A 16,152-nucleotide genomic window follows, 5' to 3' on the forward strand; every position below is an offset into this window, starting at 1 on the left:
AGAACAGACCGTTGTAATAAGATGCACTCTGTAGTCAGAAGTTTTTCAACAGCATGGGACACTGTAAAAGGCAGAGGAGAACTCCATGTATCCAAAGTTGTCATACTGGGGGATTGTAAATTTGGATTTAGAATAAACAAATGAAAAAGGAATTTCTACTTTTTTGTACTTCATTGAGAGTGAGTGTGAGTTTGGTACCAGGATGACCTCTTAAAATACGCTATATAATTTTGTCCAAAATGCTTCATATTTTTTAAAGTCAATGTAGCAAAGACTTGCTGATAGCAATTGATGTCTAGAAGACCTCATTTACAGAAAATGATATCATTCAGGTTCAGTTTGCAGATATCACACATTAAACACAGCTTGGTGCCCTGGTGCAAAAGTACACCATTACCCCGATGGTGTTTGGAGGGCGGAAGGTGGCCTTAGCACACCCAGGGGTGGGGCGTTTTACAGTAATTACAATGTGTCCAGCTGTTTGAGCCAGAACAGGAAAGTAGCAATGGGTTATGTTTTACCTGGAAAGAGAGCATGTTGTTAACTTACATATGGTGAAAATTGTTTATTCCCAGAGAGGGAAAAAGAGAAGTCAAAATGAGACACAAAAGAGAGATAAAAAGCCATAAAAAAAAAAAGTCCCAGTGGACATCAGTGACTATGATAATAGCAATAACATTTTTATAACGAAGTCAATGGGACAAATTTAAAGAAAACCAAATGTAAAATGTAAAGAATCATTTTAAATGAAAGAATGTGACAACTGTCATCTCTGATGGCACTTCCTAGTGTTAATCTTTGCCTTCAGCATTCTGCAGACTGGGGAAATGGAGCTGGTGCTATTTAAATAAAAGCTTAGATCTCAGAGCTTGTAAGGAAACGGCCTGTGAGGTGTTTGTGTGCCTGTTATAATAGCTCATGCATCCTGCTGTCTCCTCACCCCTGTCTGTGCGCGTGTGTGGTGTGCACGGTCTGGCATGGAGCATGCTGGGAGGGTGGGCGCTGGCTTGGGCAGGGCTGGCTACCTTGCAGCTGGCTATTAACCTGCAGTGAATTTGCCCTGCCAGGCAGTCAGGCAGGCAGGCAGGAGGCCCACCCTGGCAGAGGACTCAGTGTAAGACTGTTCTTTCTCAATTTTCCCCCCAGACACACCATCCTGAGAAGCCACTTTTTCCTACCACAGGAAGCCCAAGAGAACACTATAGCTAGCAGTCTGACAGCCAAACTGAACCCTGGCCTTTTGTATCCTGCCAGGTTTGAAAAGCTGGACATCACCCCTAAAAGTGCCCAGAAGATCAAGCCGGTGCTTGAGCGGTGGATGGCTGAGGCTGAGGCCCGCCATCGAGCAGGTATGCAGAACCTGACCGAGTTTATCGGGAGTGAACCATCCAAAAAGCGCAAGCGGCGCACCTCCTTCACACCCCAGGCCCTTGAGATCCTCAATGCCCACTTTGAGAAGAACACACACCCCTCTGGGCAGGAAATGACCGAAATTGCTGAGAAGCTGAACTATGACCGGGAAGTAGTTAGAGTTTGGTTCTGCAATAAAAGGCAAGCCCTGAAGAACACGATTAAACGCTTAAAACAGCACGAGCCGGCCACGGCAGTCCCTTTGGAGCCCTTAACAGACTCTCTGGAAGAAAACTCCTAAAGAGATGCCCACCCATAATCAGAAGCAAAATTCACAGAAACTTAACTCCACCCTTGGGACTCCACAAAAAAAAATTTTTTTAATTTAAAAAGAAATGTAAAAATAGCCCCAGTCGTCGTCACCCTTCTAAGTAAAAGACTAACAAAACTACCAAGTGGACGGAATGATTTCTACATGTCCGTTGGCTTTCCAAAAAGGAAAAAAGAAGTTTTTTTGAAAATTTTTAAACAAGTAATACGCCACACCAAAGGTGTGTGTGGTAGGATAGTTCCCTTCCCCCACCTGTCTCCCCAAAGCCAGTTTTTTAATGGACTTAAAGCAAACCAAATAACCACGTACTGTTTTCTGTATATTATGAAAATGTGAACACATTTTAAGGAAAAAGAAAAAAAACTAAACCAAAAACCAACAACAATGAAGAAACACAAAACTTTGATCTGTTCAAAGCGAATACAAGCCTGCCACCTGGAGGAAGGACTGCACCCCTTCAGGTACTAAGTGCTGATTCCCTATGAAACCTATTAACCAAAGTCAGAAACTGGCACTGCAACGCGATCGTTCATCCACGCTTCTCCGTGCGTAAAGTTGTGTTACGAATTTTTACATTTGTACTAACAGAACAATAGGAAGCCTGATTTCTCTCATCTCTCCCATCTATTGTCTCCACCCATGGGGTGGGTGTCATTGGTAAAGCCATTCTGTGAGGTTCACTATTGGGGTTCTTTTGGGGGTGGTGGGAGGGTGGTCTTTTTTCTTTTTCTTTCTTTTGGACGGGAGGGCATCCTGGATCGTGTGCCAAAGCATTTGTTGCTTTTTTTCTCACTATGACTTGTGGGTTTGAGAAAAGAAAATGGAGCTCGCGTTTCTCTCTTTTCCTCCATTTCTCCATCTCCCTCGCGAGTGGCTCCGAGGTCTGCTAGAAGGCCACAGAAGTGGGGAGGAACTGTGTCTTTTCCACTCAGACCCTAGTGAAATGCAGTAGAGACTCCAAAATAACTAGGGCTTTGCTCGATGAACTGTCACACTGGCATAAGCTGTAATTGTGCTCACTGTCCACACCAGAGCTTGGGATTTTTCTCAGTCTGTTGGCCACGTACATGGAGAGCTGACCAAAACTAATTTTGTAATATAAACATAAGCTGCACATTTGGTTCAATACTTACATCTATGTTATGCTTCTGTGCAAAGCAATTTCTCTCAGAAGTCTGATAGCCAAAGAAATGTCTCAAGATTTCAGTCAAATACACACATGGCATGCACACACCCATAAAAAACACACACACAAAGAAACAGGCTAAAAAGAAAGTGATAGCAATTGGATGGTTAAAGGCCATCATGTATCCTGTTAATCTCATCTTTCCTGCTACTCCTTTCATTCCAATAGCGATGGCAGACTTTTTTCAGGGGGGAATAACTATTTTTCGGGACATATAAATGGAGCAGAAAGGTGGCGGGCAAATTTAAACAACTGGAATTGGGGACCAGGTTCTTCAGGGGAAAGAAAGTTTGAAAAAACTTCCACCAAAAGAAAAATATATAGAAGAGGCTTATCTAACACAGCAGAATAGTCTTTACTATGAGAACTGGAAGATTCTTACCTTTAAAAAACAGTTAACTTAAAAGATCTATGGGCCATGATAACCTAATAAGCAAGAAGGATGTGCTGGGATGTGAGGACAGCTGTACAGGTGAGCACTTGGCACCTGCCACTGGTGTTCCCACCCAGGTACAGGCAGACGGTTTTCCATTAAAGGAGCAGGCAAAAGAGAGCTGTCAATTTGCTTGCTGTCGAAATGTAAATATTTATGCATAATTTATAATTATGCTAATGTATTATCTAGAAGTTGTGAAAGAAAAAAAAGAAGAAACCCAATTTCAAGTTGCCCAACTGATTAAAAATGCCATCTCCTTCCCCTTACACTCCCTCTCCCCAGGGGGTTTGAGTTTCTTCTGTTGGCTCCTTTGCTGGTTGTGTAAATGCTACAGTATAATTGTCCCCTGCAATGATTCATGCAGCAATCAAGAGACTACCAGCAAGGAAACTCTAAAAGGAATCCTGGAAGCGGAACTAGTCGCTCGTAAAGGTGTTTCCATTTCACCAGTCAATGCTAACTGGACCACAGCTAACCTGATCTTCAATGCCAACTTCACAGAGCCCCTTTCGCCACCTCAAAAACTGCACAAATACAGACAACCCGGAAACCCAAAACTTCATTGATTATAACAGATTTTGGATTCTCCTAGGACCTGCTCCAAATTCCATCAAGAAAAGCTCCCTGCGAAGAGAAGTTAACAAGATAACATATGACGGATGCTAAATATTTAAATATATTCCGGCAGCGGTTACATAAGGCCTGCTCAGTTCTGAGATCTATAATTGGGAGGGTCTAACTAGGACAGGGAAAATATAAAATAAAAGTAATCTTCCAGAGTGGAACAAAAAAGAAATATATTCATCCCACAGTCATAACACCATTCATGTGCAGTGATTTTTTTATAGTTTTATAATTTTGTATTGTTTTATAAATTATTTATAAGGTGTTGTAATGCTTCTTATATTAATTTTTTACAGATAAATTTTTTGCTACAAGGCATAAAAGGTGCCTGAACAGATTCTTAGGAATATAAATTATACTGTGTAACTCATTCGTCTTTGGGACCACACCTAATGCTTAATTTTATGATGACATTTCTCATTTCTACTTGTAAACAACTTCATATGCCAATAGCATTTGAGTGTCTTTTATGTTTTCATGAACTGAAGGTTAAGGTTGCTACCAACAAAAAATAAAAGCCACTTTGGGCGTATGTGATTGTATTTCAAGCTTCAGTATTTTTTTCACGTAATTTTTAATTACTGTCATCTGCATTTCTTCGTTACTTCATGAAAAAATGACAATGGATGTTATATTTTACATTTGTTTATAGGTTTTCTTTCTTTTTCAACCGAGAAAATCTTTTGAACAGTTGGAAGTTTTCATTGCATTTGCAACGTTTTGGCTTCTTTATGTTGTCATCACACAGATGCACACACACATATACACACCACACAAAAGAGAGAACAAAAAAGCAGAAGGAGCTAGGAAAAACAAAACAAGTAGAGGCGTATCAAAGAACTCAAGCTATAACCAAAAAGAAATCGTAAAATGCCTTTGCTCGTTTCTCTACGCTGGACCAAAGCTCAATATTTGTAGGTATATGCACATTGTATAGATATGGCTAAATGTTGCTGACAATCTCGCAATACTAAACTGTTCCTATTTTAAGAAGAAGAAAAAAAGAAATACAAACTGTTCATCAATGTTTTACCTCAGCACTCTACTTGTACCCAGTTAATGACCAAGCTTAAAAAAATGGAGATAAAGGAAATTGATTTTCATTTCAATGTTTGACTGTAAAATCTGTTTGGATGACATTTTGTAATGAGCCTTTTGTCACGTGGTTTGCTTGTCTTCAACTTGAAATTATGTGAGGCACATTTGTTTATTTGTTGTTAAGAAAGTAATTTTATTTTTTTGTCCTATGTGCTATGATCTAGACTGGTCACCGGGGTCACTTATGAGGCACCACACAGAGATCTGCTTCTCCGTGCCTGGAGCAGGCAGCAGGAGGGAGGGCAGGAAACACGACTGGGTTGTTTTGGAAAAATCATCATGATGAGAAGTTGACATGATAGACTTGTGACCAAGAAGCCAAACTGAATATTTAAAAGCTCCTTACTTGCTCTGACATTGAAACCAAAGCTGATTTTATCTGCACAGGTTGCTTAATGTTTAAAAAAAAACTGTACTTAATCTAGAGCAATATCTGTATGGTCAGTAACGCTGCACTTTGTGTATTTCTTAACAGCTTCAGATCTGTCACTTTTAATTTGTACCATAAAAAATAAAGAATTGTTTGACATGAGCTTCCAGACTAAGTGTGTCTCACACTCAGATATGTCATTTAAGTTGTCAGCATTTTTAAAAGTGTATGTTACAACCCCAAACGTTAAGGAAAGGAAGGGGCTCAAGGCAGACTGGTTACTATCATTATTTAAACTTTTCAAATGCAATACTGTTTTCATTAAGACTGTTTTGGTTGCTAGTTATAGAAACACAACTCAAATTTGCCTACAGAAAAAAATATCGTGTTGTTTGACTTAATGGGAAGACCCGTTGTGAACCTGAAGCACAGCTGGATTCAGTGGTTTCAAAAACGTCATCATCCTGTCCTGCTTGGCTTCTTTCTCAGATGGATTCTCTAACCATCAACTCTAGGGCTTTGAGTCACATGCCCATCTCTAAACTAAGCACCGTGCTGGGGAATGGTGCACATAAATTCATGGTATAGGCTCATTCCTGTCTGTGGGGGGAGGATGTGGCCTCACTCTGACAACCCTGTGGGACCACAAGGATTGAAAAAGGAGTCCACATAAGAACCAGAAGACAAAAAAAAAGAGGCTTGGTAATGGGCAGACAAAGCCCAGAGCCACCACAGTGTATGACTAACCCTCAGCTGTGTGCCAGGCATCATACGGAGTTTTGTCGGTGAAGAGTGCTCTGCTACTCTTTTGTATTGTTTTGTTTGTTTGTTTTGTTTTCTTTTGTTTTTTGAGACACAGTCTTGCTCTGTCGTCCAGACTGGACTACAGTGGTGCAATCTCGGCTCACTGCAACCACTGCCTCCCGGGTTCAAGCAATTGTCACATGTCAGCCTCCCGAGTAGCTGGGATTACAGGCGCCTGCCATCATACCCAGCTAATTTTTATATGTTAGTAGAGACAGAGTTTCACCATATTGGCCAGGTTGGTCTTGAACTCCTGACCTCAGGTGATCTGCCCATCTTGGCCTCCCAAAGTGGTGGGATTGATTACAGACATGTGTTACCATGTCTGGCCTTCTGCTACTCTTAAGTAATGTCTGAAATGGCATATTCTGGAAAATTTGGACATTTGGCATATGTTTCTGCCTGAAGTTTAGTATGGATAACAAGAGCGAGTGAATGTTATTATATAATTCACTAATTCAAAAGATAGGAGCATCTTGCTAATAACACCAGTAAAGAAACAAAATTTGGAATCTTAATCTCCATACTTTTAGTTTGCCTTTAGCAAACATTTCCTATGCTACATGGAAATCTGTATATCAACTTCATATTGTGATTGATAAGAAGTGCTTTGGGGTGAGCAACGAAACCAAAACTCTCAGTGACTCTTACTCTAAGTAAGCACAAAGGGGCCAGGAAGTTCCAAGCCTGACTTTAAAAGGGGTTAAAAAAAATGCTGATACTTCTGCCTTGACGGGTGAGGGAAAGATAAAAAATAAAGTCATTTTCAATGGTTTTCTTTTCATATATAATATTCTACAAATATTACAGGCAAAGGTCCTGTCTATGACTATGACTATTATTATGAAATATGTTTGACCTAGGAAACTCTAAAATGTCTTCTTTAAAAAGGACAGCCATCATTTAAATTTAATCATTCCATATTCCACAAATATCTGCTAAGTACTTCATATGTGCCAGAAAATCCTGTGTGCTGAGGACTTAGAAATAAACAAAAAGAATCTTTGCCTTCAAGAAACTCATATTTATTGTGCAAGATCAGTGATATTTCTCCAGAAAGTAAAATCATTCCATGTTTCTTATACCGTAATATTTCAAAAACAAAATAAATTTCAAAATTCAAATGATGGAAATCAATTCTGAGGCTGACTTCAAAACTGAAAATGAATGGATAAGAACAGCCTAGACTTAGAATACAATCACAAGTATCTGTTTTAAATGATTCCAAAAGCTGTTCCAATGACACTATTCTACTAAACCAACCACATGCATGCAGTATATTCAGTGACAAGGGTAGCAGGACGATGGTTGATGAGTTTAATGAAGAATCTATGCTTGGAAATAGTTAAGAAGCAACATGTAGATAAAACCAACTCCTAACGAAAACAAGCCTGAGCTCCTGATCCGTTGTTCTGCACTATGAAAGGAATCCAACCAAACGTGCCATTTGTCTTACCTACCAGATGTTGAGGAAAGCCATGGTCAAAGAAAGAAGAGGACACCTAAGGAGATCTTCATGAAAACCTTTCTAAAACATAGGAAGTATTTCCCCGTTTTCTTAAAACAGATCATGAACATCACTTACCTCTTCAGGACCTTTCTCCTAATTGCTTTATCCTTGTTAATGGCTCCATCCATCAGCCATCCAAAGCAGAAGTCTAGAAGTTATCCCAACCCCTTTACACACACACACACACACACACACTCACACACACCCAAGTCACTAAAAGTTCTGGCAATTCTGCCTCATGAGTTCCTTTTGAATCTGTTTCTTGGTCTCCATCCCCCACTTTTTTTCCTCCCAGTACTTTGTTCAGACCCACCTGCCTCTCACCTGGATCACCATGATATGCTCCTCCTAGCCTCTGCACTCATATATTTGCCACCAGAGTGGTCATTCTAAAAGGCCAATATAAATAAATGTCTCTTTTGTTTAAAACCTTTCCAAAGTTACCTTCAGAAAGAGAAACAGACTCTTAGCACAGCACACAATACCTTTTGCGACCTGGTCCTTGCCTACTTCTTCAGCCTGATTTCTCATCAAATCCCAGTTCATAGTGTTGTGTACTTGCCACACCAAACTTCCTAAAATTTCTCCACTGCTCAGAGTACTTTCGGTGCAATACCCTCTGCTTGGAATGTCCATCCACAGGGCTGATGACCTATCTAATTTCTACTCATTCTTTAAGGCTCAGTTCTGATCAATTCCACAAATAATTATGTTCCGGGTATTGTGCTTCCTTCATCGGAGAATTTATCAAGTTTGCATATTTATTAGCCACCTCTGAAATGTTACAAAATCACTGCCATTGATCTCTGAGTGGCCTGTGGACTTGGCTTACAGATAAGTGTAGTTGGCGGTAAGTTCTTTTAACTAGTTGTCATTTGCATGTGACAGATTTTCCTTGTCTAATAGGAGTAAGAGTCATCTCATATTTGCATCGTTTTCAAAGCTCTCTCATATACATTATTTTATTCACTCCTAACATAAGCCCACAGAAGTGTGATGATTCCTGTTTTATGCATGAGAACTAAAAATCATAAAAGTTAATAGCCTTAACCAGAATCCCAGAGTTCATAGATAGAGCTGGTTCTTCAATATGTTAGGAACTAGAATATTCACCAAGGCGAATATGGAAACACAGCAAACTCTGATACTGCCCTGTCTTTGAATCACCATTGAAAACTATAATATCTGATACATGGTAGCAGTTCAGGAAAGGCTTACTGCTGTTGATAATTACCAGTTATCTAATTACCAATTTGGGTGAACTTAGCCTGAATGCTTGATGCTTGGCAGAAATAGTAAAGGACACATAAAGGGAAATTAGAAATGCCTATAGCATTGTATCCTTTCATAATCACTGAGATTTAGGGTCTCCAGATAAGAAAACAAGGAATTCCAATGATTCCAAAGGCAAATGAGTTAAAACCAACTGAAAGTGAAAGAGAAAATCAGTGAGTCCTAGTCACTAATCCCACTAGTAAGTGAGGACCATGCAATGCGTGTGGAAATAGGAAGCTGCCCTGGGACCTGGGCTGGAAGGTCCATTCCAGAACATTCTTTGATACTCTCATGTCACTTCTAAAAGTTTTAGTTGCCTGGGCCCAGTGACACATGCCTGTAATCCCAGCACTTTGGGAGGCCAAGGCAGGTGGATTACCTGAGGTCAGGAGTTTGAGACCAACCTGGTCAACACATGAAACCCCATCTCTACTAAAAATACAAAAATTAGCTGGGCGTGGTGGCATGTGCCTGTAATCTCAGCTACTTAGGAGGCTGAGTCAGGAGAATCGCTTGAACCCCTGGAGGTGGAGGTTACAGTAAGCCAAGATTATACCACTGCACTCCAGCCTGGGTGACAGAGCAAGACTCTGTCTTAAAAAAAAGAAAAAAAAAGTTACAGTTTTGATCCTATTTACCAGACCTGAGATAGTCATTTGGGAAGAAATCACACTCTTTCCATTGCCTTGTCTGTATCACTGAAGTCTGGGATCGATGTAAAAGTATCTGCATGGGTTAATGAGCTTTGTTACTGAGGTCACTGGGGCATCACCCCTGAAAGAGAGGACGTTTCCAGGGTGTGTTTGACTAACTGCACATATGCAACAGTAGGAGAAAAAGATCCAGAACTGAAGTAGTTCCAGACACTGAACTTCAGTTAAAGAGCAAGAAACTCGTGTGCAATAACACTCATGGTGAACTATAATATTGAAGCCCTTTGCAGATGCTCTTATTAAGATGCTGGACAAAAGAAGCAGAAAAGAGACTGGCATTTCTTGGGTACCTACCACATGTAGGCATTACTGTGCTCATTTTCAAATCCTGCACTTTTATCTGAGATTTGAGGCCTGCTTAGATATACTTATGCTACTAATAAATGTTCTCACAAAGGAAGATTCACTAAGACTTACTTACATTTAGACTGACTAAACTCCTGAACTAACGCATCACTGAAGTGGATCACTGGGCCTCACTCAGACAACGGACTTCCAATCCATGGATCCACCACTTGGGCCACATTTATGACTACAGATGAAGGAAAAGAGATCATTTGGGAAACAGTTTTGCTTGTTTTACCTTCTAGTTTTTGTTATTATTGAAATCTTTTATTGTATAAGTAATCTATTTTTATTATAGAAAGATCAGAATATACAAAGACATGAGATATTTTCATTATAAATTATTATAGTTCAGCTATTTTTCTTTATACTGCTCTATTTCAACATTGACCAGCTGCTTTAATTGTTTGTCTTGAACTTCAGAGACAGAGGGTAAATTGGAAAATCAAAAATAGAACTCACATCTCTTGAAATCCCATTTCTGTGAAATGCCACAGCTGTTTGGGTTCCCAAAACTCAGTCATTATTTACGCAGAATCTTAACTTGGCCTACCATGCAGCTAATCCCAGAGGAAAACACAACAGCCCCGGTTGTCTGTGGGGGAGACTCGATGCCCGAGATCGTTTCCACATAGGCTTTACTAACCAATCAAGAGATACGAGTGAAGAAAAGTGGATTTCAGTCATGGAAACATGCACGCCTAGGTATTGGCAAGCTGGTACTGGCTGACATGATGAGATCTTACTTAAAGTGAGACCCTCCACTTTACATTCAAAGAATGGTTTTATCTTTATATAAGACCAAACTGTATCAAGGTCTTCAATAGCCATACCAAGCACACAGTGAGCATTGTACACATGTCCGTATGGGGGGCCAGTCTGTCATATAAAGGCATGGGGAAATGACTTAAACCCATCAAAATCATTCTCAGCCATCCAATTTGATAAAACACACCCTGACATACACACACATAGAACATTTTTATTGCTTCTTTCCAACAGCACAAGCTTCCCTCTTACTTTTTAACACACTCCTACTGTGTCGCCAATGTTCAAATTCTTACTTTTGGGTTTTGTGCTGCTTTGAATAGAGGGAAAGAGTCCACACAGGCTCCTGATTCTGTTCCTGGGAGGTCACAATACAACCAGTCTTTGAAAAACATAATGTGTGCTCAAGCACTTGCATGTGTGTATTCTTTATCTCTGCTTCTAGAACCATCAGACTCCCCAGAAGGAATAAAAATCAGAAAAATTAATATATCTGCAGTCTCCTAAGAGTATAAGAGCCTGTTTCTCCATTTTTTTTCTCTTCAGAGGAAGCATTCAACTCTGAAGGGATTCATTTAAACTTCCTGAAGAGAGCAAAATACTTGAGGACACATCAGTGCCACCTGCCTGTCCCGTGGCAAAGCAACTGCCCATCCCTTATTCTCCTCCTCCAAACCCTTTGTTTTCTGCTTCTCTCCTTTAAACTTACTTTGCCCTTGTTTTCCCCAAAACTGGAAGGGTGAGAAGCCTCCTTAAGTTAGCCAGACAAGACAGTTCACTATTTTGTGAGTGCACCCCCTCGACTTTTTCAAACAGGGAACTCTACTTGCATTTGTGCTCTCTTGGCCTGTTGCCCCTCCCCATCCTCATCTCCGAACTCTGATCAGCTTCCAAGATCCAGACTAAAGACCTAAGACTTAAAAGCATAACAGTGAAACTGACTATTTAGAGTTGAGGTCAAGATGAGGATCTGTCACAGGGCTGGCAAGTAATAAACATTGCAGACTTTGAGGGCCATACTCTGCTGTTGCAGCACAAAAAAACAGCTCTAGGCAGCATGTAAACAAATGGTAGTAGCTGTGTTCCAATAAAACCTTATTAACAAAAACTGGCAGTCGGCTGAATTTGGCCCATAGACTATAGTTTACAGACCCCTGATCTATTGGGCTAGGCTGGTTTGGGGCCACAGAGTCCCCATAAGACTTTCATTGGCTCTGGACATGGGCCCACCTCCTAGCCATCTGTAGTGATGCTGTCAGGGCTCCACCCAGAACCCCTAGGATTCTTTCACCCCATTTCTGTGTACCCTGCCACCTGCTTCAAAAATGTTTGGCCCCCAAATTTTGCATCTCTGATTCTTCTGGAGGACTTCCTCCAGTTACTGAGTCACTTTTGTCTGCAAGAGCACAGAGCCCCAGGTGCCTAGAACTTTGTGCCCCAAATCCCTACCCCCAGGGGCAAGAGGATGACCTCTATGGCCTCCACAGCCCCTGGCCTGGGTACTTCCAAGGTTCATGCATACTCCAGATGCAGGGGCCAGGCTGTAGGTGCCCACCCTGGAAATTGACCTGGAATTGCTTCCTCACTTATCCTGCTTTTCCACTCCCTTCCCAGGTTTTCCCAAAGTCCTTCCTTAATAAATCACTTATACCCAAATCTTCAACTCTGGGGAAGCTGACCTCAGTCACCATCTCAAAATGTTCCAAAAACCTCTTTCTTGCCTCCGTGAAGTGTTTGCAGATCCTGGAACAGATGCTTAGACACGTCCCTAGATTTATCAGGGCCCAGGAGCCTTGTGGGAAAGACCTCAAACCTGGCCCTCAATTGAGGTTCAAACACATGCAGGAGATTGAGATTAGAGTTCCCCTCAGGGACACAGATTAGAGGGAGAGGGGCTCTTGAGGGAAGATGGCTCTGAGTCGGGGGATCAGCAGAGCCCTGAGAAGCCATCATGGGGAGATCCTGTGAGTGCTGAGAAAGGAAGAGGCAGGAGAGAGCTGGGGTATTCCAGATGAAATAGCTCAGCACCCTTAGGAGCAGAGCCAGGCCTTCGTGACTCAAGCAAGGCCCACAAGGGACAAAATTTTTCAGGAGTCACTCTGACTTGGATAAAATTTAAATCTGACATCCTAGCACCTCACCCTTGTCATGGCCCTTCCCTGGGGGCTGGTTCCAAAATGGGAAAGGAGAGTTCCTCCCGGCCGGAGAAAAGCTTCAGAAGGTCAGCTGCCTGCCAAAAGTTGGCAGCTTGAAAGTAACAGCAAGGGCAGTGGCTCCTGGGAAAAGGCTGCTCACCTGGTTGTGCCCCACGTGGGATGCTAGTGGATTCAGCCTCCTGGCTTTTCCTGGTGCCCTCTCTGGGTCATCAGCTCTTCTTGAACTGTATCCTCTGTCCAGAAAGCTCCTACTTCCTTGCCTTCTTCCAATCTGCTCAAATCTCGTCTTTTATTTCCCCCAAATCTCATCTTTTAAGTGGCTTATGAGGGCCACCCTAATTAATATTGCTATCTGCAGCACTGCCTCTCAGCACTCCTAAACCCGTCACCTACTCAACATTCTATAGCACTTGTAATCATCTTATATGCTATGTGGTTTAACTATTTAATATATTTGTTGTTTATTATCTGCCTCTTCCTGATTAGAATATAACTGCCTAAAGTCAGCAATCTTTGTTTGATTTACTTTTCATAAGCCCCAAAAAGAGTGCCTGGCCCAATAAACATTTGTTGCCTGAATGAATGAATGAATGAATGAATGCAGTAGTTTGGGAACATAATGGTTTAGAGTTGCCAGATTTAGAAAATAAAAACAGGACACCCAGTTGAATTTGAATTTCAGATGAATATTTCATGCACTATTTCAGGCATATTTACACTAAAAAATTTTCATTGTTCATCTGACATTCAAATATAATTGGAAATCTTGTTTTTTATCTGGCAACCCTATACTGGTTACAACTGCAACAATAATAGTTACCATTTGTTGACTGCATAATTGCAACATGCCAGGCACTGTATAAAGGGTTTGCCCACATTTAATCTATAACACAACTCCAGAAGATACTCGCTTCTTTCTTTTGCAGAAAAGGCAACTGAAGCAGAGCAAGCCTAAGTCCCTAGCCCAAAGTCTCACAGCTAGCAAGAGGGAGAATGAAGGTACAAGAGCGGGTCTGTCTGGACTGCCAGGCCTAAGAGCAGGTTCTCCTTGATCTAAGTGCCCACGGCATTGCCCAGGCACTCCTCTTGTGATACTCCTCCATCTTTCTTCCCATCATCACTGTGTTTCTCTCAGCACCTGCCACAGTGGCTTTTTATCTTTCCAGTCTAATCCTGGTGGAACAAAGCATGAGAACCCAAATTGCAAGTGGAACCCCTGGAGCTACCACCGTGCTTCCTTCAGCTGCAGGTGCTCAACACCAGTCCCTCCCTGCCCAGACCTCTATGAGAAAGGAGGCACCTGGCCAGCTTGAGAGATGATAAATGTCCAGAATCCAAAGGATGACAACTTTTCTCAGAAAAACTATGATAAAAGATACCAAAATGGTTTAGGCTTCCTCTCTAGATCAGAGAGGGAGAGAAGGAAATTTTGATCCCTTGTCTATGATTTGAGGGCTCTCCGTGTTGTTGCGGGACTTTTCCCTTTTCCTTAGTTCAGCTAAGGACTGGGACCTTGTCCCATGGCCATGAAAATTTAGGTTCACAGAAGATTTGAAGGGTTATAATAATGGGATTTACTAGCCAAAAGGGAAAAAGGGGGAACAGGGACTCTCTGCAAGGGCAGAGTACCTGCTAGTGTAGGCTTCCCACCTCACAGATTGAATTCCAGGTACCACCCAGGAAGAGGAGGGGCCGAGCTCCTCCCCACTGCAAACGGAGTGAACTTCTGTGGCTCCACCTCAGTGCGCATTCCTCCCAGTGCACAGGTTGGTCAGAGGCTCTGCCAGGGAGCCCTTTCCACCTGGCTGTCTCAATGTGAGAGGAAATCTCTACTTCGGTACGCTTTGGATGGGGTGATGTTAAGGACAATGGGCACAAACTTGACTTCCATTAAATATCAATCAGTAAATAAAATTTAATTAAGTAAATATTAATTGTTTAATAAAATAAATTTATGATTTATCAATATTTATAAATATTTATGAATAATTATTTTATGTTACTCAATATTTGACTCTTATTTATATATTGCTTTCTGTGAAAAGTAATATTGTAATAGTGGTCATAAACTGTAACACTAACAAGGCTGGAAGGTAATGTATATGAGAAAAATGGACCCAGGAAAACAGTATAAACACAAGGATAAAAAGTACCTGACACTTGGCCTTGGTGCCAGAGACAATAGGGAGTGGTGGAGAGTGCAGTGAACAGAAGAATGCATGCCTTATTGAAAGGACACAGTTGTGGCTCAGTTCTGACCTAACACTGCTGTGTGGGAAGGCAGAGTCAGTGCTGTCAAATCTTTTAGTTTTTCAAGAGAGGCAGAAAATATTTATGTGTGAATTTTCCTAATTTATAAATATCGGCAACAGTTTTTAAAGTTTAAATAAACACAGAAGTTATATCTAAACATTACTGGTTTTTAACCTCTGAATATAAAAACTAGACAGTTCATAAATCATGACATCCAGCATCCTTTAAGTAATTTGTTTTTATGTCCATGGGCTCAACTCTGTGATGCCAGAGACCATGTTTCATTCATTTTTTTTTTACTGTCCAGCACCCACACTGGGTATATACTAACGCTCAACAAATGCTAACCAAGTTGAAGTACAATACAACCGCCAGGTCCCTTAGTGACTGTGGTTCTTGGGGACTACTAGGAAAAAACCAATGGGTGTGGACTCTAAATATTTGGGAAAATCTGCTGACCTTATGATGCATACCACCACCCCAGGGGAGCTTACGTGGCATCTCAAGTCCTGCCCAGGATCTTCTCTAACTCTCTTCCAGTTTAACTCCCTTACCCACAACTGCTAATAGCAATGCCATCAGTCTGGCATAATTATCAGAGCCTTTATCAAGAAGAGGAAAAGAGAAGACTTGGATGTCTAATTATTGACAGATTAGAAACATTTATTAATACATGCTTGGGATATTTAAGCCATTCACATTTAAAATGGTTATTGATATAGTTGGATTCATATTGACCACATTGGTAACCGTTTTTGGTAACTGTTTTCTATTCATTACTCTTGTTCTTTGTTGCTTTGTTTTTTGTTTTTTGAGGGTTTTTTTGTCCTCCCCTCTTTTTCTGCCTCCTCTAGTTTTAACTGACCATTTTACATAATTCCATTTTCTCACCTGTCTTAGCATACCAATTATACCCTTTGTTTAATTTCTTTA

General features: G+C 41.0%; 1 protein-coding gene and 1 long non-coding RNA gene across 19 annotated transcripts in view; one reads left to right on the forward strand and one right to left on the reverse strand.

The window, feature by feature from the left end:
- Positions 1–5,557, forward strand: part of POU6F2 (POU class 6 homeobox 2) — a 481,859-nt gene extending 476,302 nt beyond the window's left edge. For 8 of the 9 annotated variants that reach the window (XM_035253208.3, XM_078342242.1, XM_078342245.1 and 5 more), the window contains one exon: positions 1,147–5,557. In XM_035253208.3, the coding sequence (XP_035109099.1) occupies positions 1,147–1,651 (505 nt within the window). In that variant the 3' untranslated portion in view covers positions 1,652–5,557. The remainder of the gene's footprint in view (positions 1–1,146) is intronic. The other variant, XM_078342243.1, reaches the window with a different exon arrangement.
- The window catches only part of LOC108592803 (uncharacterized), a 154,493-nt gene that overhangs the window by 47,644 nt on the left and 90,697 nt on the right, over positions 1–16,152 (reverse strand). The gene's annotated exons all lie outside the window — the stretch shown is intronic.

The sequence above is a fragment of the Callithrix jacchus genome, chromosome 11, assembly GCF_049354715.1.
Source record: "Callithrix jacchus isolate 240 chromosome 11, calJac240_pri, whole genome shotgun sequence".
NCBI classification, from domain to species: domain Eukaryota; kingdom Metazoa; phylum Chordata; class Mammalia; order Primates; family Cebidae; genus Callithrix; species Callithrix jacchus.